This window comes from Ahaetulla prasina, chromosome 5, assembly GCF_028640845.1.
Source record: "Ahaetulla prasina isolate Xishuangbanna chromosome 5, ASM2864084v1, whole genome shotgun sequence".
Classification (NCBI taxonomy): domain Eukaryota; kingdom Metazoa; phylum Chordata; class Lepidosauria; order Squamata; family Colubridae; genus Ahaetulla; species Ahaetulla prasina.
In genome coordinates this window covers 95,282,510-95,309,742 of record NC_080543.1, presented here as the reverse complement: position 1 = coordinate 95,309,742, position 27,233 = coordinate 95,282,510, and the positions used below count along the sequence as shown (strand labels likewise).

The 27,233-nt window shown below is 39.2% G+C and overlaps 1 protein-coding gene across 1 annotated transcript; it reads left to right on the top strand.

Annotated features, from left to right (window-relative positions):
• Positions 1-359: 359 nt before the first annotated feature.
• Positions 360-24,814, top strand: CNGA3 (cyclic nucleotide gated channel subunit alpha 3). The gene is made up of 7 exons (XM_058186244.1): positions 360-421; positions 808-939; positions 5,862-5,960; positions 7,046-7,198; positions 12,691-12,798; positions 15,432-15,538; positions 19,015-24,814. The coding sequence occupies exons 1-7, from the start codon at positions 360-362 to the stop codon at positions 20,418-20,420; spliced, it is 2,067 nt and encodes a 688-aa protein (XP_058042227.1). The 3' UTR covers positions 20,421-24,814.
• Positions 24,815-27,233: the final 2,419 nt, after the last annotated feature.

Genomic DNA, 27,233 nt, shown 5'->3' with positions numbered 1-27,233 from the left:
CGACTACATCGTAATCATTATATGCCACTCTTGCTTTATCTGTAGAGTCGTGTAAAATTTTACATATTTATTTGGCCTATAAACAATTCCTGGCAAACTAAAATATACTGAAGATTGAGGGAAACAGTGTTGACTAGGTATATTTAAGAACATGAAGTGTAGTTATAAATGATAGTCTTTTCCTCCATGAAATTTGAGTAATCTTTTAAGCCATTCAAGTTGGAGATTCTTGCAGAGCAAATGTTACAGACTGGATGTATTTTGTTTGAAATTCTTTGTTTTCTTTATTCAGCTTCACTGGATAGTCAAAGTTCTAATACTGTGAAAACCGAAACCTTTTTTTTAATTTATTCCCTACTATGCATAATTCTATCAGCCTTATTTATGCAGTTCCCATGCAAGATGATCAGAAACCAAAGCTGTGAGATTTGCAGTCCAACAACACTTAAGGTAAGGGTGTATAACCTTGGCAACTTTAAGATCTGTGGACGTCAAGTGTTAGAATTGCTGGGTAGGGAATTCTGGGAGTCCATAAGTTTTAAAGTTGCCAAGATTGGACACACCTGACTTAAAGGATCTGTTTCTGCCTGTTGCCATCTCAAGCACTTATACTTACCTAGAAGAAAGTTTCAATAAATTTAAGTTTGAGAAGATTTCTATGGAATTGAACAGTAAATATCTTTGGATTAAATACAATTGATTTCTAAGAATAGATTCTTGGGAACTTTCTTTTCCTGTTTTTTTCTTTCTTTTTTTTTAAAAAAGTCATTTTACAGAATTTCTAATATTTTCCTCCTTGTATCACAGGTATAGTTTGGTGGCTGATACATTTAGCAAAATGGCTAAAGTTAACACTTATCATTCCCACCCTGCTGCCCATAGATCTTCTGGGAAGACTGTTAGTGATGACCCTGGTAATATTGAAAATGGAATTAAGAGGTAATGGATTCAACCCATCACCATCACCACCACCATCAGAAAAGTATCATGATTGTTCACCCCCCAATTGTCACTTGTTCGAGATGGGTGGCTATAGCAATTAAATAGATGAATAAATAAATAAATAAATATTTTTTCTTTAAGGAGAGGAGAAGAATTTTATGGAAATGGGAAGGCAAAGAATGCAAAGAGAGAAAGAAAGAAAGAAAGAAAGAAAGAAAGAAAGAAAGAAAGAAAGAAAGAAAGAAATTCCATTCTTAAAACACATATCCATAAATACAGTTTGCCGACCACTGAATTTTAAATATGCACTCTTATTATTTACTTTGTCAGAGTGTTTACAGTGTGACTATTATTCTGAGATAACCCAGGAGCAAAATGCAAAATTACAAACAGTGATTTATATACAAGACTTCTATATACAGACATACATGTGGTAGGCACATACCAGGCAAGCAATCAATCTTCAACTCTACACAGAGAGCTACAGATGAGGAGCGAAATACATGAGGAGAGAGAGATACGCCCTCTCATGACCTCCATTATATAGGCATCTTCTTAAAATGGCAATAACCCTGCTGACTCATCCTGGTCCACAGCGTTACAGTGGCTGGTCAGCTTTAAATCTTCATTACCCTGATATACTTTCTCAGAAGCAACCCCAAAAAGTTTAACAGCAAATTCCTATTTTGTAAAGGGATTTATCATTTGGAGCTTCCTTTCCACAGGTCTCGGACTGTCTTGTTGTCTTCTGTCTTTCTTCTACATTTGTAGGCAACAGACAATTTCCCTTTTTACTATTAACAGGAGGCTAACTTTGAGAAGATTGTTCTCATTTACTTCTATTTCTATCTCCTTTATTTAGAAGACCAGAGAGTGTGCTTTCAAACAGGGTGATCTTTTCAAGTAGTCACTTGATGGAATTGTTCTATTGGAAAGAATTAGAAACGTTAGCGGGCCTTTCTTTACGCAGAAAAGAAGCTAGATAGCTAAAAAAAAAACCTCCCTTGTTCTCTACCAAATTATAAAGCTATCCATTCATCTGTGAACTTGCACAAAATTCATACCAGCGTAACATTTGTCATCATCATTGTCAGTAACCCTACATTGTCCTTGTTAATCACCTGATCTCCTTCCAAGGTAATGAAAAGGTTATGTTTGACAGATTCGGCACATCTTGAAACTGTCCTTGGACAATATCAGAAAATAAATGGGAGAAAACATTGATTTTGTTAAGCTTGTCTCATTCATGGACTGAGCATGAGATAAAAGCAATGTCATGGAGGTAAATGCAGAGAAAAGTGATTTTATGCACATGAAAATGGAAGGCAATGGTAATGGCCATCAACTTGACTCTTTTCATGCCCCCTGTGGCTGCCCTGTTGAGATCTATCAAAGCTACCATTTGGAAGTGATGACAGTGAGAATTTAAAGAATGTTTATTGAATGTCAGAATAAATATGATCAATCCTACCTCTCTTGAAAAAAGTCCTAATTTTGTTACATTTTTCAATTATATAGTATATGCTACTTAAACATGCGTCTATACATATATTGCTATCATGCTATGGTGTTAAGTGGTTCTCTTCCTTCTTCTGGGGCTAATTCTAATCAGTTTTGATGGGGTAGACACATCAAGGGTTACCTTAAGTACGTAGAAGTGGGCCTTAGGGTTCAAAATTTTTGCGGCTCCTATTTAACATCTATATGAAGCTACTGGATGAGTTATCTGGGAACGTGGGATTAAGCATGTTCAATAGTATGCTGTTGATACCCAGTTATAAAGAGGTAGTTCTCAACTTACGACAATTCATTTGGTGACCGACTGAAGTTACAATGGCCCTAAAAAAAGTGACTTATAACAGGCCCTTGTGCTTATGGCTGTCACAATAATCCCATGGTCAAGTGATCAAAATTTGGGGGCTTGGCAACTGGCATGTACGTATTTATGATTGTTGCAGTATCTCAAACGTGATCTCCATCTGTGACCTTCCCATATGGCTTCCAACAAACAAAGTCAATGGGAGAAGCTGAGTTTGCTTAATGACCACATGATTCATTTAATAACTGCCATGAATTGCTTAACAATGGTGGCATAAAAGTCACTTAACAACTGCCTTGTTAGCAACAAAAATGCTGGTCCCATTTGTGAGAATAAGTTGAAGGCTACCTGTATCTGTATGCAGGCTGACCAAGTGATAGTGGTAAGGTTTACTCTCAATGTCTGGAAGCTGTGAGAGTTTTGAACAAGACAAACTGGCTTAGCTTCACCCCTGGTAAGACAAAATGGCTATGGATTTTGAGGCCACCTGGCCCTAGCTATTTTTCATTGTTTGTTCAGGATGGGCTTGAACTACCACAGACAGGACTGGTATCCAATTTGGGGTTTGTGAATTGTTCATGGCTCCTGCTTGACTAGCAAATAGTAGCTGTCCCTAGGATTGCATTTGCACTTATTCTTCTTGTGTGTCACTTGTGTCAGTTGCTGGATTGCTAGGGAGGCAATCTCTTATTGCCTCTCATTCGGCGTATTTGTTATATGTGGGGTTGCCCTTGAAGCCACTTGGAAGCTACAGTTGATCCAAAATGCAGCAGCATAAATCCATATAGGTACATAATCTCTTCCTCAAATTAGTTAGATCCAATCCTCTCCCTCTTTAAAAAGCTGCTGAAGACTGTTTCTTAGCCCAGGTACTAGACAGGAGCTGGTTGGAGCCACATAGGATATGTTCTGGAGCTACACAATGTATGCAGTATATTTTATTTTACTATTATTTATTATTTTAATGATTAACACATTCCTGATTATTTTAAATGCTGGATAGCCATCCAGAGAGAGTCAGTTTGGTATAGCGGTTAAGGCATCAGACTAGAACCAAAACACCATGAGTTCTAGTCCTGCCTTAAGCACAAAGACAGATGGGTGACCTTGGCCAATTACTCTCTCTCAGCCCTGGGAAAGAGGCAATGGCAAACCATTTTCGAAATCCTGCAAAGTAAACTGAAGGGACTTGTCCAGGCAGTTTCCAGGACTCAATGCTGATTCAAAGGCACAAATAAAAAAATAAAAAAATAACCGTCCAGAGTTACTCAGTGAGTGTTCAATAATAGATAAATAAATGCTATGCCTAGTTCAGAAATAGGTTTTTATTTATTTTGTTATTTTCTTGTAATGTCCACTTCTTCCAAACTGTGTATACTTAGAGTTGTTAAGTAAGATATGAAACCTGTTTGTTAAGGAATCCAATCTTACTTTGTTATCAAGAAAGAAAAAACCAATGGATTTTTAATTTTTAGAACAGGAGCTTTGTAGAATACTGTTGGAACCACATACGTTTCTATGCACCATTAGCTTTGTCCACATACAAAGCAAGTCACATTTAAGAATACGGTGTATTAACCCTAATGTTTTTATATAATAAATTCATTCTCTATTTAAAGTGGAATCTATTTTTTTTTTTAATTTACATTTATATCCCGCCCTTCTCCGAAGACTCAGGGCGGCTTACAATGTATAAGGCAATAGTCTCATTCTATTTGTATATTTACAAAGTCAACTTATTGCCCCCCCAACAATCTGGGTCCTCATTTTACCTACCTTATAAAGGATGGAAGGCTGAGTCAACCTCGGGCCGGGCTTGAACCTGCAGTAATTGCAGGCTACTGTGTTCTAATAACAGGCTTTACCAGCTTGAGCTATTACGGCCCTTATTTGCATGCATGTGCACTTTTATGTATAAGTATAGCAAAGTTGTTTTTTGTTGAAGATACCAAAATAATAAAGGACTAACGTCTACCTAGATAAGCTTTTCTTCTTTCCTAGTCAAAAACTTTTTCTAGAGGCCTTGACTCATAATCTGCCACAATTCTGAAATGTCAGCAAGATAATGTCTATTCCAGAAAAGAGATAATCTGAGTAGATATACTCTTCAAGCTTATTTTTCATTTCACATACATATTCAGTCACTCACCCTATTTCAACGAAAAGGACAAATGTAGTCCTAAAGATGTTAACAGTATGATACTGGGTTATAAAAGTCCCATATAATAGCAGGTTTCAATTCACTGAATGACTTTTTAATCACTGAAATGAAATTTAATCGTTTGGACTGATGAATGCATCAGAGGAAACCAGAATATAACATTAAACAGGCAGGAAAAATAATAATATGGGAAAGCTAGAAATATTTGACACTTTATATAAGTTAAACTGTTCCATATTCCCACATTACTTTGCTCTCACAGTAAACTACGAAGAGAGACACCTACCATCATTCTGTTATAGAGGGTGAACCCAGTGGTGGGATTCAAATAATTTAACAACCGGTTCTCTGCCCTAATGATTTCTTCTAACAACCAGTTCACCAAACTACTCAGAAAGTTAACAACTGGTTCTCCCAAAATGGTGTGAACTGGCTGAATCCCATCACTGGGTGAACCTGATCTAATGAACACGATAAAACTGAAACAACTGAAAATATCGTAAAAGTAATGCTTGTTTCAATTTATATTTAAAACTTATATTTAACTTATATAAACTTATATACACTTGGAAGCACAACATTTCCTTCCCTTCCTTCATCTTAGAGTGAATGATAGCATCTGTTGAGGTATTTAAATTTTTGATTCCCCTCAGAATTTCTTTCCTTGTTGCTGTGATCACCTGAAATGGTACAAGTGAAAAAAATCAGACAAATACAAAGATTGTAATGTTTTTCCCGAAAGGCTTTAGGTGCTGAGAAATATTGAACTAGGGCAAAAATGATTAATATATTGTCTATTCTCCCTCAGTATCACTTATGACAGTAATACATTGGTGATTGATCAAGGAATGCATATTCTTTCACAGGGGCCTGATTGGAAAGGCTTGAAGCAAGCACACATTGAACCGTGACTAAATGTCTTTCTGCTTGATTTTGAAGGACCCCTTCCCTGGGTGAGAATAGATCTTCAAAATTAGAGAGTGTCATTTCCATGGCGGAAGCAGGAGGGGACACATCCGCAGAAGGAGAAACAAACACGTAAGCTTCATCTATACCAGGGGTCTCCAGCCTTGGTAACTTTAAGACTTGTGGACTTCAACTCCCAGAATTCCTCAGCCAGCAAAGCTGGCTGAGGAATTCTGGGAGTTGAAGTCCACAAGTCTTAAAGTTGCTAAGGTTGGAGACCTCTGATCTATACTATGTCTGGATAGTGATCTTGTAAAAAGTTATCAGGACCTTGGTTGGAAGCAAAAGAATGAAATAAAGGTAGATAACAATATTGTTAATGCAATGAATTTTGTCTTCATGAAGCCAGAAATGAAAGGGATGAACAGAAGAATAAATTGATCTTGGCTTACACTATTAATTCAGTCTGGACCAATGTTTCTAAGCTTTGGGAACTTTAACATGTGTTGATGGGGAATTCTGGGAGACGAAGGCCATGGATCTTAAAGTTCCCAAGGCTGAGAAACATTGGTCTAGTGTGTATGTTGAATGATGAGCTGCAGCAGATGGGAAGTGTGTTAACTGGCTCAACTGAAGAACATAGAGTGATAGTGTAATTTATATATTACTGGGAAAACTTTCTTTAGCTTTTCATCAGAGCTAGACTATCACATGTGATATTAAGGATGATCAAACTGCCATTTCCCAATCTTTCTAAGAGGTGATGAGTCATAATCATGAGAACGATCAAAGCTTAATGAATCTTGTCTCATTGCTGAATAAAGTGTGGCTGGGTGAAGCTTCACTAACTTCTTAGAGCATAATATTCTCAACATTTTGAGTATTGTGGTGAAAGCATGTATATCTGGGTACAGATTTGTTGTCTGAAATGTGCAAAATTTCTGCCTATTGGTACATGCAAATTCAATGCATCAAATGAATATATCAAGAGGAAATCATTCCACATGCATCATCAGTCCAGTTTACAGATTTGTTCCAACTTCCATCATCCACATCTGCTTTTGGCTGGGATGATTTGACACATTTGGAGGCCACCAGGCTGGGAAAGCCAATCTAGCTGTTAATGCTAGATAGCAAATGTTAGATTGCAAATGGCAAAGTTGAAGTTGTTAATCTTGGCCCTTTGCATTGCTGGCATGTTCTCTTTTTCCTTTAAGGTCCTCAGGGTTTTTTTCGTCATTGAGAACCTGGTTCAGAAAGCACTTACGTCGAGATGGCCAAACATCTGATTCTTCAGTTGAGGCTCAAGGGGGAGAAAACAAAGACAACAAAGCTGAGCCAAAGAAGGATGGGAAAGATGATCAGAAAAAGTAAGAGGATGCTGCTTCAGTGAAAATATATGTACTTTTAACTGGGCTAACTTGCAGAAAAAGGAATAGACTTATTTCTAGAAGAATCAGGTTTAGTGAAGAAATCCAATATATAAACATTTATTTACATGCACATATATACACATAGATTTGAATACTAGCTGATTGATTTATTCTGTTAGAATAGGAGTAATATTCTATTGTTCTAAATTAGCCAAGTAGCCAATCCCTGCTCTCCTGGTTTTTAACCTAAGTGCCAAAAAAGAAACAAACACATTGTCATAATTGATGATCTGTTTAGAAGTTTATTGGATTAATTATATAAATCAGTTTTCTTAGGTTAATTTATGACTAACGGGGAACTAATGAATATTAGTCTGGATGAAAGACCCTACTTTAAGTTGTGCAAGCTCCCATTTCATATTATCATTCATATTTTCTATGGACCCCCCTTTTTTGGGGGGAATATATATATATAATGGGTGTTTGAGTATGTGATGTTTTCTCCCCTCCACCGCCCAGAGTTAAATATTTTTATTAGAGTTTGATATTATGGGAGTTAGATATATGCTTCTGATCTCCTATGAGTTTGCAGCAGGAGTGGATATTTCTGCTGGCTGTCCAGCAGATTTCATAATTCAACTGTGACGATGAGACTTCTTGAGTGTCCCAGCCAAATGCTTTCTATAAATAGCCAGATCCTCAACACAAAAGTGTTTGGCAACATGTGACTAAGGTGATGTCCTGGATAATTCTGTAATGGGGCTTAACCTTGTTACTAGAGTTGTCTTTTTAATTTTTTCAGCATTATAGGAAGACTACCAGTTGAACCGTGATGGAAGCTAGAATGTATGTGTGAAACTGAGAGAAAGAGAGAAAGAGAGAGACAGACAGACAGAGAGAAAGAAAGATGCATGCTTACACATACAGTGGCCAGGAAGGTTTACTGGTTTTGCTCATTTTTTTCTTTCATGTGTATGTGTATTCATTGATAGTATTTATCCATTTGGCCAGATCTAATAACAACTGCTTCAACACCAGCAAAGAGCAGATACAACATGGACAATTTTGTCTAGTCTTTCCTAGTTTTCATTTTGTAAATAGGCTGCTACAATTGTAAGACAATTCCTTTGTTCCTTACTTCTGAAAACCTGATTCAGCTAAAATTCTCATAATGGACAAGTGGCCCTTCTAGTAACAAATTAGCCTTTTCTTTGTTAGAGGTTGCTAATAATGCAAATTTGAAAGTTGTCACAGATTTGATTTTTAAAAAATCCTTGTCTTCATTAATCCTTGTTTCATCACTTGGGCTTACTATATTAAGTAGATTTTGTGAAGTTCTGCCCAGGTGTCTGTTCACATTTAAATATAATGAATATTATCATAATAATGCATTCTTTTAAAAGTTGTTTGCTTCTACTCTCTCTCCTCACGTTATTAATTTTTTTTCTATATAATCTGTGCTGCCATTTTTCCTCTGAAGCATAAAACAACAACAAAAGCACACCACCTTCATACCGCTGGGCAGTATTTTTGGGGAGACTGTAGAACATATTCAGCCTTGTGGAATAGGCGAGGGCCACCTGTTCAAAAAATGGATGTGGCCAGGAAAAAAAAATCAGTGGCACATTAAGCGGGATTCCAGAAGGTTAGATTAAAGCTTCCTAGGGGACCTTCAGACCTGTGAACATGTGGTTGACACAGACCATATATTCTTGATCTTGAAAAACAATGTAAAGTTAGATGGGTGATGTCAGGATAAGATTCTGAAACTCTGGCAGATGAAGATCAGAAGAGACATCTTGTTCTGTCCCCCTCGCTTCCGTCCAAGCGATGGCTTAATTAGCCGGCACTATCAGCTTTGGCAGCAAACTAGTAAGCGTCTGCCAAGTGCCTCTGTTATCTCCCTCGATGCCGATGAGTCAACAAACAGTGCTTCAGCTCTAGTCAAGCAGTTGATTTGCCTGCTACGAAGAGGCATAACAACCCTTGCTGCTTTTATATCCTGTGGGGTGTGGCTCCATGACTCAGCACTTCCTAGGCCTGCCCAACCCCTGCTTCTGTTGTTCCCGCCTCTCCTGCCTACGAAACCTACGGTCCAGCAAGGCCTGATTGCCATCAGCTGGGTCTGGAGGCATGGCCTGGGGGGGAAAGAGTCAGGGGACGGAGGCCTCGTTATCTCCTCCATCTGGCCTGCCTCTGTCTCCTGGAGCTGAGCCAGGGAAGCTGGTGCTCCTGAGGTAAGTCCTGATGGCCCTTCCCCCTCACTTTCCAAGTCACTTTCTGGCAGGGGGCCCGGCTCGGGGGGGCGCAGACACAACACATCTGGAATAACTGGGGAAAAAGATAAGATGAAAGTCCAAGTGTAGTTGTGAATTCATGTTTGATCCTATGTGGTGGCAATAAGAATGGTAAATGGTTATAATATTCCTCTCTGACTGCAGTGGGGGGTTACCAGCTAGTGACCTTGTTCAGGCTGGCCAACTTCCTTTTTGGGACGAGGCCATAAGCTTTTGTTCCTGCCTGGCCTCTGTGATCAGTTGGTGCACGACTTTGTGGACCTGACTTGTCAAGTTCTTGACTGTGATGTGGTGACTGGGGAAATGCTTTGTCGTGTTATCCTGGACCACCTGGGCCCGTGGTCTTTGAAGAAGGGGATAAGATGGTCTTTGAGATACCCTCAGTCGCTTATGGCCTGAATCCATGCTTCTCCTGGCTCCTTTGCGGGCAAGGATGTATCTGAAGATAAGCTAGTTTGAGAGATAATTAGAGCCTCATGGGGTAGAAGTACTGGCTGCCTTGAAAGCAGCTGTAATGCTCTGCCTGTTTAGCAGGTCTTCCCTGGATCCAGCGGTTCTTGTTAATTAATATTCTACCTCTAAGCTACTCTTGTGAGGGAATGTTTTTGAACTTTCAGTCAGTGGACAACTCAGAAGCACCCAAAGATGAAATGGATTATCTGGTACCTTTCAGTCAGCTTTCAGCCTTGGGCATGGGATAAAGCCAGCACTTGTTATTCTTAAAATAACTGTATTAGATTAAACCCCTCTGGTTTCAGTTATATATATATATTAATGTTTAAAATATTCTGAATTAATGCATGTATATGAATCCAAACCATTTTTGCTTTTTTACATATCCACCAAGCATGGTAAAAAGTCCTCTCTTCCTTTATACATTTTAGACATTTTTTTTCTGGTGACGAATACCAAAAGTATATTATTTTATAAAAAAATTATCTGTAAGATTATAACAATGTAAATTTCAAACCTTTCATCCCCATCTTTCACTGTTTAATTTTTAATAAAAGTTTATAAAGTTTATCTTTGTGTGTGTGTGTGTGTGTGTGTGTATGTGTGTGTGATTAATTAACATTTGTTTTATTGGAATTATCATTTGTCTTGTTGGAACTTGGCTGGAGATAGCCTGAACCATTTTTGATACCACTGATCATAATATGTTTTTGAACCTCTGGTGAAGGTTGGATATTGGAGGTACTTCCTAAGGGAGTGGTTCCAGTAAGTAGGGGCACGTAGAGTGATTAAGCAAGCAGTTGACTGCAGGTTTCACTATTTTCCCTCTTGCCTTTTAATACCTTCAAGAAACTGCAGGGACAAGTCATCATTCATTGGTTTGGGAAGGGCAGGGTCATGTATGCTGATGATACTCAGTTGTTCATCATCATCACAGGCTGAGTAGAATGTCTTGTCAACATCTTGTCCTGCTGTGTAGAGGCTGTTAGGATATAAATAAGACAAACTGGCTGAGAATGACTCCCTGCATGGTAGAATTGCAATTTGTCCATTGAGGTGTCTTAATGTTGACTGTCAAAAAGCAGGTCTAAGATTCGGAGGTCTTCCTCTTTAATGGCCAGGTAGAGATCAAGGTCTTTGCTCTCCAATGGTATATATATTAGATATGATCCTCCCTGGGGCAAAGTACTCTTGAAGCAGCAATTCATCTCTGCTTTGGGGCCTGTAATGAATTCATTTTAGCTTTAAGGTGTAAACCAAAATGCTGGTTATTACAGGTAGTCCTCAAATTATAACAGTTTGTTTAGTGACCATTTGAAGTTACAAATGTCACTGAAAAATGTGGCTTATGACCATTTTTTTCACTTATGACCATTACAGCATCCCCATGGTCATATGATCAAAATTCAGATGTTTGGCAACTTGTTCATATTTGTGACAGTTGCAGTGTCCCGGGGTCATATGATCATCTTTTGCAACTTTTTGACAAGCAAAGTCAATGGGGAAGCCAGATTCACTTAACAGCCATGTTACTAATTTAACAACTGCAGTGATTCACCTAACAATAGTGACCAGAAAGGTCATAAAATGGACCAAAATTCACTTCACAACTGTCTCGCTTGTCAGGGACTCAATTGTGGTTGTAAGTCGAGGAACTGTACAATCTGTATCTAGAAAGCCTTACCTGGCTTGGCACTGAGACACTAGCATCCATTCGTTGGAATTGACCTGCCTGCATTTTGTATCCTGCGAGAAGCTGCTACTGATCCTCCTTTCTGTGATACTTACAGTGCTGACATCTGCAATTGTTGCTTTATGGTGACACTGCCTTATGCTACTATGGAGTCACCTCCCAGTCGAAATCAGGCTGGCGTAGATGGTTTTATCTTCCTGGGAATTGTTGAAGGCTTATAATGAGTCATAGGATTCTCAAGAGTTTATCTTGACAGTTTTATCTTTTCATGTTTTTACTTTTCATCTTCTTCTTATTGGGGATGGCCTGATTTTTCACGATGTCGTCCTTTGTTTACTCTTAATTACTATGAGCTGCCAAGAGTCTGAGAGATTGCAGTGGGTGAAAATACAATTCATAAGTGAGTGAATGAATGAATGGATGGATGGATGGATGGATGCTGCAACGGAACTAGCATCAAAAAAAGAGGATATATTTATTAAAGTTTCTCTCTTGTTTGTGTAAAGCATTTTATCAGTATTTGCCCTAATCACTGCTTTTTAGATGGGATCATGGAGACGGGGCATTTGGATCTGTCCTGGGTCCAGAAGGGCAGGACACCAATCGAGTTAGTTCTATCATGGATGAGAGAGGACTCAGTCAACTGGAATTCATATATTATTGAAACCCTTGTTCTAGTGATTGAAAATATAAATTTGCCACTTTCAATTTAAGAATGTTTGTTGATTGAATAGTCAATACCAGCTATAAAGGATTTATTTCCTAGCTGCAGAGATCTGCCTTTGGTGCTCTCCTAGCTTGGTTGTTTTTTTGTCTCCATTTCATTATCCAAACTAAGTAACTAACACCAGCACTAATGACCATGTTACCTACTGTAGTTTGGGTAATGAAATGTCTTGCAAGAAAACAACAACCAAAGTCAGAGAGTACCCAGGACCTCTTATTTCAATCCTGAGCTACAAATGTTCTCCTTTATTGGTAAAATATATTTCTTTGATGAGGGTTCTTCACGAGCCCATAAACCTCCTTTTTTTTTTCATTTCCAGGGAAAAGAAAGAAATTTTTGTGATAGACCCTTCAAGCAACCTGTATTACAGGTGGTTGGGAATCATTGCAGCCCCAGTATTCTATAACTTCTGTATATTGGTATGTAGGTAAGGATGATTTTTAATGCATCCCTGTGCTGTTACTGGTATTTTTTCCCCACTGACATCTGGGGTGATGGTGGTGATTAAAAAAAGTCAAGATTGTGGCTAGAAATAAAAGCTCTGCAGTTATTTACCCGTGTTACATATATGATTCACGTGAAAAGAGAAGGAGCTTCAATTGTACAGTCCCCGCCAGCATGCTGGCTCTCCTCTCCTCTGCAATTGCTTCTGGTTCTGAAATTTAATCTGTCTGTCTGTCCCTCTCAAAACGTTTATTTGCATCAGCTCCAGCGGTGGATTTCAAATTTTTTTTCCTACTGGTTCTGTGGGTGTGGCTTGGTGGGCGTGGCAGGGGAAGGATACTATAAAATCTCAATTTCCACCCCAGTCCAGGGGAAGGATATTGTAAAATCTCCATTCCCTCCCCAATCCAGGGGAAGGTTGCTGCAAAATCCCCATTTCTTCCTGATCAGCTGGGACTCAGGAGGCAGAGAATAGATGGAGGCGGGGCCAGTCAGAATTTTTACTAGTGGTTCTCCGAACTACTCAAAACTTCTGCTACTGGCTCTCCAGAACTGGTCAGAACCTGCTGAAACCCACCTCTGATCAGTTCCTTTTTAGGCAATCACAATACTGTAGCAAGTGAGGTTGTGTATGCTTTAAAATAGTTTGAAAGAGATACTGTGGGCTTTCTGAGAACACAACATTTCTCACTAAAACCTGAGTAACATAGAACTGAAACAAGAGGATGTGAGGGAGTTGTACTGAAGATAGGCTGCTTTAACGATTATTTAATACTTCAGTAATCAGCTAAAGACAGTCTTTGATTAGGCTCACACAAACAACTCTTGTGGTTTGTTTTCACTGTGTTAGCTGAATAAGCCCCAATTGACTCAATCCTCACAAACTAAGCAAGAAACTAAGAACTGCAGAAACACAACAGTCAGATTCACACAGCATACTTAGCAAGCCAACCAAATAATATACAAATCTCTGTCTAGCTAGCTATTCATTCTGAGCACAACAAGACAATGGTTTGGATTCTTTGTTCAATTATGTGTGTGTATCAAACTCTCCATCCATACATAGTGAATCAGAAAATGCCATCTTTGAAGCAGCCTATAGGCGCCACCTGGTGGAGTCATCTGTCAACCAGGAATGGCTACGTTCCTTATATGGGCTAAGATTCTGCCTTGGTCTTTTCATTTATTTCATTTTATTTCATTTCATTTTATTTTATTTTATTTTATTTATTTTGTCACAACAGTATATATAAGCATAAGCATGAAATAATTATATGACATATAAGTATATATATATATATATATATATATATATGTCTTTGGTTGTTCGGGTTTTCTCCCGTGTAAAATTTTACACGGAGAAAACCCAACAACCAAAGACCTATATACAAACACCCGTGAAAACCTCAGAAAACATATATATATATATTTCGAACATATATATATATATATATTCAACGTCAGCCAAGACACTTCCAATTTTACGCGAGAAAACCCGAATAACCAAAGACCTATATATATATATATATATATATATATATATATATATATATATATATATATATATATATATATATATATATATGTATAAGCATGAAATAATTATACGAGTTGGATACGATCAAAGGGATTCAGTTACAGGACTGCAGTGTTTGTTCACTGCTCAAAGTCCCTGTGAGAAGGGGCAGCCACAAAAATACAAATAAATAAATAAGTGCCACCCGGAGTCATTTAGAAGTAAATCAGCAAATGCATTCATAAAGATAGAGAGAAATAGCAGCTTGCTTTTTTAAAAAATGGCCATCTTGTTGGCAATGCCAAACCTTTTCAAACTGATGTCTATTCAGATTCTCAGCCATCCGGGTCATAGTTATCCCAAAGGTGCTTTTTTAAAGGGTAACTGAACGTTGTTGCTGCTTGAAGATGTTTTGATTTTCATCCAAGAAGCTTCTTCAGTTCTGAAGCTTCTTAGATAAGGAGTGAAACATCTTCAAGCAAAAACAAAGGAAGTCCAGTTGCCTTTTGAAAAAGCACCTTTGGGATTTGCAAACGGATCTTTTCAATAAAAATATTAACAAAGACATTGTCAGCTGAAGGCATGGGAGCCAATGATTTTGTGGTCACAGGATGTGGTGCTTACTTAGCTTTCAATCCTGCTAGGCTTTATTGTTTTTTAAAAGAGTGCTTTATTTATAAATACTGTAAGCAACTGAGAGGTTGATCTGCTGCAAATCAGCTACTGGCTTGGAGGCGTGTTATTAAGAACCATTAGTTGTAGGGAGATGCATTCCAATAAATTGTTTAGAAGTATGTACCAGCAGAGAAAATAGAATGATAGGGAATATTTCAGGCAGCTAAATGGATAGACAGGAAACTATCTCATCAGTTGTTCTTTGGTAAACAAACAAATAGATGTGATTGGCCACATCTATCACAAAAGTTATTTTCTAATTAGGCAAATTGTATTGTGAGAATACCCAATCATATCGTGTTCTAAAAATTCTGACTGTGCTCCAGTCCTCCCAATTTGCCTATTACTTGCAAGAAACATATGATTATTGTATCGTATTTATTTGTTTCTATTCTAACTCTAACCAGATCATTTGGTTTATCTAGGGCCTGCTTTGATGAGCTTCAGATGAATCATCTTGCACTTTGGTTGTTCTTGGATTATTCCTCTGATGTTATCTACATCATGGACACATTTGTCAAATTCAGGACAGGTGCGCATTTGTCTACCAGGCGGCTACACTCATCAATTAATTTCTTAAGAACATTGACCGTACGGAGTGAAGTCACCAAGTTTATCAGAAACCTTCCTCTCCTTTCGTTTGACTTGAGAAAATTCCAATACTGCATGGTAGATATTGGAGAAATGGTTACTACAAGGCAGAGCCTATGAGTACTTCTCTTTTCGTTACTTCCCCCTTGCAAATGTAGCCTTTAGTCCAGGTTTAGTGCTAATAATGCCAATAGCGATACAGGATAAACCTCTGTTGTAGGCAGATAGACCAAGTAATTGAATATATTGTAGACAGTAATTGAAAGGCTGCTTCAATGATTAACATTTAATCAATGCTATCATCTTCACTGTCAGAGGAAGATGGTGGTACATTTTAAGGCAATCAGAGCTGAGAAACATTTGTAAACTTCCTTCTGAGCAAGGAATGACTCTGAAGTCCCTCTAACAACCCGTATTGGGTGGCACAGCATAAAGCTTTAGTTTTCAGGCAGATCAGAAAGAGGGGAAATTAATTCCCCGTCTTCCATGAACTCCTGGAAGCATTATCAATCCCTTCTCCTCAATGAATGAAAGCACAGACAAGCCCTTCTTTCTCCGATCCATTCTCACTTATCTATTATTAAGCCTTTCTTTGTTCCCCATCTGATCTCTTTGTTACCTATAGGCTGGCTTTTCAAACCCCTTGTTGCTTTTTTCTCCTTCTCCCACTGAATTTCTGCCTCTCCAATTCTCCCCATTTGTGCCAGTACCCCTGCTCCTCTAGCGCTTGGTGTATCCAAAGACAAGGGTCTTCTACAGCAGGGGTCTCCAACCTTGGCAACTTTAAGCCTGGCGGACTTCAATGCCCAGAATTCCCCAGCCAGCAAAGCTGGCTGGGGAATTCTGGGAGTTGAAGTCCACCAGGCTTAATGTTGCCAAGGTTGGAGACCCTTGTTCTATAGAGCATAGTTGGGACTTGACTGCTGTCAGTGGTGGGTTTCAATTTTTTTTCCTACTGGTTCTGTGGACGTGGCTTGTTGGGCATGGCATGGCTTGGTGGGTGTGGCTTGGTGGGCCTGGCAGGGATAGGATACTGTAAAATAATAATAATAATAATAATAATAATAATAATAATAATAATAATAATAATAATAATAATAATAATAATAATAATGATGATGTTTTAATTTGTATACTGCCCTTCTCCCGAAGGACTCAGGGCGGTGAACAGGCAAATAAAATACAAACAGAAACATACACCATAATTAAAACAACCCTTAAAAAACTGATTCAAGTGTGCCAGAAATTTAAAATAACATTACACCCCATACAAATTACAACAATTTAAAACCCACAATTAAAATTTAAAATTTAAAATCAGGCCAGTCCAGCCATATGGAATAAATAGGTTTTAAGTTCGCGGCGAAAGGTCCCAAGGTCAGGTAGTTGTCGAAGCCCGGGGGGGAAGCTCGTTCCACAGGGTAGGAGCCCCCACAGAGAAGGCCCTCCCCCTGGGGGCTGCCAGTCGACATTGTTTGGCTGACGGCACCCTGAGGAGTCCCTCTCTGTGGGAACGCACCGGACGCTGGGAGATAGAGGCCGGCAGTAGGCGGTCCCGTAAGTAGCCCGGTCCTAAGCCATGGAGCGCTTTAAAGGTGGTAACCAATACCTTGAAGCGCACCCGGAAAACGACAGGTAGCCAGTGCAGTCTGCACAGGATAGGTGTTACGTGGGAGCTCCGAACCGCTCCCTCAATAACCCGCGCAGCCGCATTCTGGACTAGTCTCCATTCCCACTCCACTCCAAGGGAAGGTTACTACAAAATCCCCATTTCCTCCCAATCAGCTGGGACTTGGGAGGCAGAGAATAGATAGGGACAGGGCCAGTCAGAATTTTTACTACCGGTTCTCTGAACTATTCAAAAGTTCCGCTACCCGTTCTCCAGAACTGGTCAGAACCTGTTGAAACCCACCTCTGCCTGCTGTCCATGCAGAGTGATGTCAAAATAATCAGGATGGCATTTGCAAGTCCATTCAAAGTCCCACATTTGTCCCATACACAAGGAGCAATGTTCAGTTGTGCTGCCTTGCCTTTTTGATACAACCCTCTCTTTCCCCAAAGACGTTTTTCTTTTCCCTAAAATCTGTTCGCAAATATGTTGTCCCATTTCTAGCTCTTTGGTTACTTGCAATGCTGGTAAATGACTTCTACTCTTGCCTTCATTGTTTTTGCATTCATTTTCTGCTTTCATTTTTTTAAAACTTTCCTTGCTCTTTAGTAAAATCTAACCCAGTTCTTTGAGGAGAGTGTAGGCACTATTTTTGAGATTCAAGCTCTCTCTGGGATGCATAATTTTTAAATATTCTTTAGTTAGAAATCTTGTATGCTAAACCATCCCTACATAACACATCATAGCATCTCTATGATTTTGTTCCCTAGTTATGGAATGGGGATTCAAAGGGCAAAATGGGTAATTTTAAGTGTTGTATAAATTTTAAGACTTTTCACTCCTTAAAATACTTGAACCCCATTTTCACAAAGTTTCTGGCTCCAATTTAAACAGCAACCTTGACACCCTAGACAATTGTCTGCGGTCACCCTCCAGATAACAAAAGTTGTGTATTTGGGGGTTAGAGCAAACAAACTGTTATTAGGAAACTATTTTTAAAAGGGGAGATATTTCAGATTAATTGGAAGATTGAGGTCTGTTCCTCCCGATAGCCAAAACCTTCTTGGCAAGTCAGATAATAAAAATTAAACTAAAAATGTAATAAAAAGACAAAAGTAGCAGCTTCTGTGTCTGCAGAGATTCTCAGTCCTCCAGGTCATGACTGTTCTAAAGGTGCTCTTTTCAGGAGGCAACTGGACTTTTTTGTTTTTTCCTTTTTCCTTTTCTTTTTGTTTCCTTTCAACAATTTTTCTTTGAACCGCCTGCTAAGGACACAGATAAACCTTAAAGTGCTTCAAGGACCCTCTAAAAGGATGCAAATTACCACTTGTCTGCAAGAAATATATGGTAAATCCTTTCATTCCCCACTATCCTATCAGAGTTGAAGAAGCTTCTTGGATGTAGAAGCGAAATGTCTTCAAAAGAAAAAAACAAGGAAGTCCAGTTGTCTCCTGAAAAAAAGCACCTTTAGGACAGCAGCTTTTACATGAATTGAAAACTGTTCAACATAGAGGTACAACTGACAGCAAAAGTCAACAATAACACATGTCCTAAACAGGACTAAAGTATGTTTTAATTTGAAAAAAAAAAGTTTGCTTTCTTTGATTATATTCTTTGGAAGGCAAAGCCCTTTATGCTCTTTTCATCATATAAATGTGTAAAAGAGGAGGATACCTAAAGAGGAGATGAAATGATAGGTCACTGCAACGTATTTTGCATCTGCAAGTTAGTATGGAAAGCTTTATGATTTAGGCATTTCTGCTCAAAACATTTCTTGCCTTTTTTCTTTACTCTTCTTCTTCTTCAAGGTTTCCTTGAGCAAGGACTACTAGTTAAAGATGAAAAGAAATTAAAAGAAAATTACAAATCAACTTTGCAGTTCAAGTTCGACCTCTTGTCCCTTTTGCCAACTGATTTGGGGTTTTTATACTTTGGAATGAACTATCCTGAGCTGCGATTTAACCGGTTGCTGAGACTTCCCCGGCTATTTGAATTTTTTGATCGTACAGAAACAAGAACAAACTATCCAAATATATTTCGTATTGGGAACCTTGTCTTGTACATTCTCATTATTATTCACTGGAATGCATGTATATATTTCGCCATTTCCAAACTAATTGGATTTGGAACTGACACCTGGGTTTATCCCAATATCTCCCATCCAGAATACGGACGACTGGCCAGAAAGTATATTTACAGCTTATACTGGTCAACGTTGACATTGACAACTATTGGAGAAACTCCACCTCCAGTGAAAGATGGAGAGTATCTGTTTGTGGTCATGGACTTTTTAGTGGGTGTGCTTATCTTTGCTACCATCGTGGGTAACGTGGGCTCTATGATTTCTAACATGAATGCCTCTAGGACAGAGTTCCAGGCCAAGGTTGATTCCATCAAGCAATACTTGCAGTTTCGAAAGGTCACTAAAGAGTTGGAAGCAAGAGTGATTAAGTGGTTTGATTATCTGTGGACCAATAAGAAAACAGTAGAAGAAACAAAAGTCCTGAGATACCTCCCTGATAAGCTGAAGGCTGAGATTGCCATAAATGTCCACATGGATACCCTAAGGAAAGTGCGGATCTTCCAAGATTGTGAAGCTGGACTCCTGATTGAGTTGGTGTTGAAATTAACACCTACTGTTTTCAGTCCTGGAGACTATATATGCAAAAAAGGTGATATTGGAAGAGAGATGTATATTATCAAAGAAGGGAAACTGGCTGTTGTGGCAGATGATGGGGTGACGCAGTTTGTGGTTCTAAGTGATGGCAGTTACTTTGGAGAAATCAGCATCTTGAACATCAAAGGCAGCAAAGCTGGCAACAGGAGAACTGCAAATATCAGAAGCATAGGTTACTCTGATCTATTCTGTTTGTCTAAGGATGACCTGATGGAAGCTCTCACTGAATATCCTGACGCCAAAAAGGCACTAGAAGAAAAGGGGCGGCAAATTTTGTTGAAAGATAACTTGATTGATGAAGAGGCAGCTAAAGCAGGAGCTGACCCAAAAGACCTGGAAGAGAAAGTAAATAAACTTGAAGCATCTATGGATATTCTTCAGACAAGGTTTGCTAGACTTTTAGCAGAGTACACTGCCTCACAGTCTAAACTCAAGCAGAGACTTGCAGAAGTTGAGACCCAAGTGAAGAAGCCTGAAAATGCTTTGTTAGATGTACCAGAAGAAGCTGGAAAACCACAAGAACAGAAAAAGAATTAAGTATGTATGGTCATCTTCATTTAGCACAGAACTACTGCACCCTAAAATATGAACACATTTGCAAATATGTGAACAGGATTTTTTTTTATCATCTGGAATCAGCAAGTTTGTATAGTTTTTAACTGAAGCGATTGTCTTCTAAATAGTAAATGCTGAACTTTTTTTGATCTTTTTAGAAATAGATTTCCACATTTCTTTTATTTATTTTGTATTGGGGGAAGATTTTCTATGAGTGATGATGATCACATCTTATTATTAGGTGTTTGTATAGACCTCATCACATTTATCATTATAGCTTTGCAACAAGGAAACCTACTGCAGAGACACTTCTCTGAATGGAACAGACTTTATGATATGGATGCTTAAATACAACAATATGACTTGCCAATTTCCTTCCTTGTAATAGCGGTTTTTCCATTAATATAATGCATCCATTTCACATTACTTTTTTTTTTTTTGCTCATTAAAAAAATCCTAAATGTCTAGGACATGTTGTCTAGAATGTGTTGTCTAGAATGTATGTGATGGAAAATGGAGAGTGGGTTTGTCCAAATGCAGACATGTGCAACAGCAAACTATCCACATTGCTCTAACGTATTGCATCAGCAGAAAAATCCATCCAGCAACCCTTTTTATGACTCACATCCTGATGGGTTTCATGCTCAACATTTTCCTGACAAAGTCACTCAAGTTTGCTCAGAGTTGGATGCTACTTTGACAAATGTAACTAAGAAGTTTAACATGTAAAATGTAACTAAGAAGGTTAACATGAGTTCTGCTACCTGTGTCCTATGAGGGAGTGAGTTCAAGAGGTGATTAATGCCTCTTTGAGGGAGGAAATGGTACGTCCTCCTCCAACCTGATAGAGTGTATGCTTCTTGAAAGTACACACTCTCAATTCTACAATGTTAGGCAACTTCTGCCCAATCTCTGATCTTCACTTTTTGGGAACATTCTGATGAAGGTGGTGGTAGAGCTTCATTGCAAAGATGAAGCCGACTATTTTAATCCCTTATAATCATGGTTCAGTTCTGGGCATGGACAGCAGGGACATGAAAGGAACCCCCTCAGAGGTTTCCTTGGAGATGGTGATGCCACCAGCTAATCCTTTCAATCCAGAAGTGCCTTGGTAGGTACTTCTGACACAAATGCACTCATGGATGACCTCTACTGGAATCTGGATAATGGAAGGGCAGCTCTTCAGGTGTTTCTGATGGCATGAGTTGTTTTACCCTTCTAGAACAGGGATGTCAAACTCCCGGCGTCACAGTGGCATCACATGATCGGGACTTTTCTCCCCTTCACTAATCTGGGTGCGTGATGCATTTGGCCTATGGGCTGGGAGTTTGACAGTCTTGTTCTAGACCATCTTGGAATGTTAGGGAATGGGGGTTCTGCAGTGATCTATGCCTTCTAGGAGGTACCATTTAATATTGGTGAGGGATGAATGGTCAGATCCTTAGGCTCTCTCTGGGAACTGAAGTCCACAAGTCTTAAAAGAGCCAAGTTTGCAGACCCCTGACATAGACCATCAGGTGCAGACTTAGGAGTGTTTTCGCCCAGTCATGATTGGTATGCCAATTGTGTAATTTCTTGGATCTGGACCTCTGAAAAACAGTTATCCACATCCTCATTATCTCTAGATTAGACTAGTACAATGCACTCATCCTAGAGCTGACATTGAGGAATATTTAGAAACCATAACTGATACAGCATGCAGCAACCTGCATGTTGAGTACTGAGAACAAGTTCATTAGAACAGCATCTAAGTGAATTCTGCTCTAGCTTCTAGTAGGCTTTGAAGTGCATTTCAGTGTTGTCATTGCTCTTTAAAGCACCACAGGGTTCATGCCCAAATTTCTTATGGCTTGTGCATTCCTTTGGGTCAATGTTGATTCTCAACAACTACCTTGGCAAAGTTTTCTTGGCAAAGTTTTTCAGAAGTGGTTTGCCATTGCCTCCTTCCCTGGCCTGAGAGAGAGTTACTGCCCCAAGTTCATGCAGCTGGATTTGTGCTTAAGGCAGGATTAGAGATCACAAGTATCCTGGTTTCTAGTCTGGTGCCTTAACCACTACCCCAGTATAGCTCTCTATTTTATGACTGCCTGATCCCTATTATTCTGTCCGCTCTACCTGGGAGAGATATTATAGGTCATTCCAACTTGAGAGGCAAAGGAACTTGGAAACCATGTTCCACTACCCCTGCCCTGGTCCTCTGGAACTTCTCTCCATCCAAGATCTACATGTGATCCAGCCTTGCTATCTTCATGAGAGTGTTAAATTTGGCTTTTCAGACATTTTTTTTTGGAGATTAGCATCTAGGATGTGTGTTCCTTATTTATTAATTTAGCAATATTTATGGTCTATCTCAATCCGTATACAGACTGGGTAGTCTACTAAAAAGTCATAATCAAAATATTAAAAAACACTATAAAACATCAATGTTCATAAATAGCAGATAAGTATTATCATAAGTAAAAGAGCAAAAAAAAATATCAAAGGGACAAAACTGGTGGCAAGGTTGGACCTATCTGTATAACTCTGTGGGGAGAGAATTCTGTTGAGTGAACCTGATATAGAAAAGGTATGACCTGATGTAATCTGTACCACAAAGGGCTTTCAAAGCAATGACCAGACCACTGGATTTGGAAGCCTATTGAAGGCAGCGCAGTGACTTCAGGATAATGGTTATTCTTTACCTTTTAGGGTTGTTCCAGGAGGAATCTAGCATCATGGCTTGCACAGCTGTACCTCCTGGATTATCTGGATAGGCTCAAACTTGAGCTTTTTGCTCAATGGTGCCCACCTTTGACTTTTCACTATCTTTGCCATCACCGCATGAGATCAGTGAATGGACAAAGCACTTGCCAGAGCAATCTCATCCAATGCTTTGGCTTCTCCCATTTTTCACATTCAAGAAGGCCAAAGACGGAGCTGCCACCAAGTTGTAGGGACATTACATATACAAGTTGTAGAGTCATCCCCCAGTGTCTTTGGGAAACCTTCTGACTTGATTAGCTGCCTAGGGATGTTGTGATCCAAGCTAACAAGGAAATGATCTTGAAGGACAAATATTAAAATTCTCTATTTTCAGACCAAGTCTCCTCTGTGGTGAAATAAAGACCAGATCAAGCATGGGCCCGATGTATCAGACTGTGATTGTTTGAGAGAAGCTAATGATAACCATGAGGCTCATATACTACATGAGAACACTTCTAGGGTATGAGGGTAAAAACCTTTCAAGATTCAAAGCCTTGGGAACTCAACTGCAAACTTCTGAGATTCAGGAATTCATGGAAAGTCATGTCTTATTTTAGAAACATGTAATATTTTATATACTTTGGTATGGCTGAATGTGGTTTTATTATGTTTTTATTAGTATTTTTTGTGAACTACTTACTTTTTTATAATTCAGCATTATATAATGATAGTAATAAACAAACAAATATCACATAGAGGCCTGAACAATGAATATTTGTATTCTTATCTCATAAAAAATGAACTTTTTTCCTATTGATACTCTCATCCTAGTGAAAAGGCCTGATGAAATGCCAAGTGTTTGTTTGTTGTTGCAGATCTATAAATATACATGAGTTGAGCAATGGTGAGCAGCTGTGGAAGTGCTTTTGCTGATTTTTTTGGGGGGGATATTTATTCTATTCTCACTCACCCGATATCAGGCTCAAAGGCAGCTGGAGTGTTACACTGATTTTAGTGCTTTGGGGAGGGGTATTTCTATGTGCTTTGCACAATCCTAAAATTACTGAGGACAGCTGGAATTGTCAGCTCTTTACAGCAGCATCTCTAATTTGTTCTGGCCTTCAATTCCCAAATTTCCAGCCAACAAGGTCATGGGTTATGCTGGCTGGGAGCTGAATTCTGGCACATTTGGAAGTTGCCAGTGGCTTTGGCTTTAATTGATATCGCTTGGTGCTCCTGATGTTCAAACTAAAATGAATACAATTCTTCCAGTTAAACAATACAAAATAAAATCGCAGTCAAAAGTTAAGTTGACCTAGGTATTACAGCAAACAATCATAAGCTAGAATACACTAATTAATCATAAACTCCCATCCCCCATTTGGAACCTTAACTCCCCTTTAACCAGGGGTGAAATGCTCCCGGTTCGGACCAGATTGCAAAAGTAGACCAGTGCCTCCCAAGTTTTGTATACTTTATTATTTTTATTATTTATTATTATTGACCATGCCCATTCAGTCACCTGACCACCAAGCCACACCCACCAATTAAGCCACACCCACAAAACCGGTAGGGAAATTTTTTAGATTTCACCCCTGCCTTTAACTAATACAATTCCATCATTCATAGACTATTTGATACTTCTCAATCTGATATTTGTTTTGAATATAGTCAATCCACCTGTAATACCCTGTATTTTGCTCTGAAAAGTCTGGGTTGGGGGGTGGGGGGAAGGGTGAATGGGAGGGGGGACGGGAGAGGGTGGAGGGAGGAGGGGGGGAAATGTTTGACAAAATTTTTGTAAAACTTTTCTAATAAAAAAAAAAGTTAAGTCATCTTAACTTTTAAACCATTAACTAGGATGGTTTAAAAAGGAAGAAAGAGAGTGAGTGAGCAACCATACCTCACCATTTAGAACAGGGGTCTCTAACCTTGGTAACTTTAAGACTTGTGGACTTCAACTCTCAGAGTTCCTCAGCCAGCAAAGCTCTGGGAGTTGAAGTCCACAAGTCTTAAAGTTACCAAGGTTAGAGATCCCTGTTCTAAATGGTGAGGTATGATTGCTCACTCACTCTCTTTCTTCCTTTTTAAACCATCCTAGGTCATCTTAACTTTTTTTTTTATTAGAAAAGTTTTACAAAAATTTTGTCAAACATTTCCCCCCTCCTCCCTCCCTGCTCTCCCCTCCCCCTCCCATTTACCCTTCCCCCCACCCCCCACTGGCTGAGGAACTCTGGGAGTTGAAGTCCACAAGTCTTAGTTGCCAAGGTTGGAGACTCCTGATTTAGAAAGAGATCAGTTTACCCCATTACCAGGAATTCTGTTTCTGACCAAAGGCAGAAACTGCAACTCACCTCATTCAGTATCCCCCTCCCCACTCAAAGGTTCTTTTGAAACTGTTTACATCTCAAAAATAAACCACTTTCTATACTGGCTAAAAAGAGTTAATCAGAATATCTGTTTGATTCTTACTTCTGACTTGAACTCAAAAGCTGGGCTTAACTAAACCTCTGTTATTCTCAACCAGTCTCAATCCATCCTCCAATTGCAATATAGGGAATAAGATTACTATTTAATTTATTTAATTTATATATACCCTCCATCTTGCTGCTTCTGGTGACTCCAGAGAGCTAATACTCTGTTATTAACTTAGCTGATTTTTGTAAAATTGCAATTTGATAATTCAGGATCTGAAACTAGCACTTTAAGTATGTATTAAAAATTATTGTCTAAACCCATGATGGCGAACCCAGGGCACGTATGCCACAGGTGGCACACATAGCCATATCAGTGGACACGCAAGCTTAGCTCTGATGCACATGTGCGCACCGGCCAGCTGATTTTCAGGCCTTCTGGACCCACCAGAAGTAGGGAAACAGGCTGTTTCCTGCCTCGGGAGGGCCTTGGGGGTGAGGGGTGGGGAAGGCCTGTTTTTTGCTCTCCCAAGCCTCCAGAGCCTTTCTAGGAGCCTGTGGAGGGCGAAAAGGGCCTTCCCCACCTCCGGAGGCCCTCTGGAGGCCGGAAACAGTTGGTTTGCCAACTTCTGGTAGGACAACCCCACCCCCCCACCTCCGCTCCTGGCACGCAATGGCAAAAAGGTTAGCCATCGCTGGTCTAAATCATGTGAAAACATATATCCATAAAGAGACTGCTTTTTGAAAACAAAATATGTTTTTAACAGTCTATTATAATGCTTGTGTTAAAATGTCTGTTATTTTTGTATATATATTTCCTCTATATGCATACTATCATTTAAACAGAAGTGACATAGGAAATCTATGACTGTTTACAACTGGTAGTTTTACACTGGTAGAAAAATAAAGCATAGGGTTTGATTATATTTTCTATATACTTGCAGAAGGGAGAAAGAATCTGCATCTTTCTCATTGAAATGAACTGGAATTGCTTTAATAAACAGTACCCTGCTGGATCAGACCACCTAGTCCGGGTGTGTGTGTGTGTCTGTTCTCAGAGTGAACGACCAAGTACAGAAGGAGGCCAGTAGTGTCCCAGCAGATGGGCTTTACAGGCAGTCACACTGTCACCCAGACCAGTAGATTAGTACTGGCTAGGTTATGTTAGCCACCAGTTTATTCAACATCCTGAAATTTTCATGCAAGGAAAGGTTTAAAAAAACCCTCATGATCAAATAGTTTTCTTAGTAACAGAGACATTTGTGGGGGTGGGGTGGGGTGGGGTGGGGGTGGATAGTAAAAAAATCAAGATGGTAGCTACCATCATGTGACCAAGATTGCATTCTTATTATTGCCCTCTCCCCCACCCCCCATGGACACCTCTGATGGAAGAGTTTGCTTTAGCCTTCCCTCAGGATTTTTTGAAACTGTTTTTTTCAAATATACAATAATGTGTACATTCAGTTCCAAAAGATCAGCAACAGAAACATTGTGGAGAACCTCTGAATCCAATTGAACCATTACACATTTTTATTTTAGGTGGTTCTAATTATGACATCTTTCACCCGTTATTATTTTAACAAAAGCCATTTCTCCTGATTTTGGTGCTTGAAGCGGTTTTTCATATTCCTTTCTTTAGATCAGGAGTCTCCAACCTTTAAGCCTGGCGGACTTCAACTCCCAGAATTCCCCAGCCAGA

Bases quoted from the DNA above. Each gene is read 5' to 3' on its own strand.
- CNGA3 (XM_058186244.1), top strand. From the start codon at position 360: ATGCATAATTCTATCAGCCTTATTTATGCAGTTCCCATGCAAGATGAT. The intron at 7,199-12,690 runs GTAAGAGGATGC...TTTCATTTCCAG, and splicing joins GGGAAAGATGATCAGAAAAA to GGAAAAGAAAGAAATTTTTG. The intron at 15,539-19,014 runs GTGCGCATTTGT...TTCTTCTTCAAG, and splicing joins ATTTGTCAAATTCAGGACAG to GTTTCCTTGAGCAAGGACTA.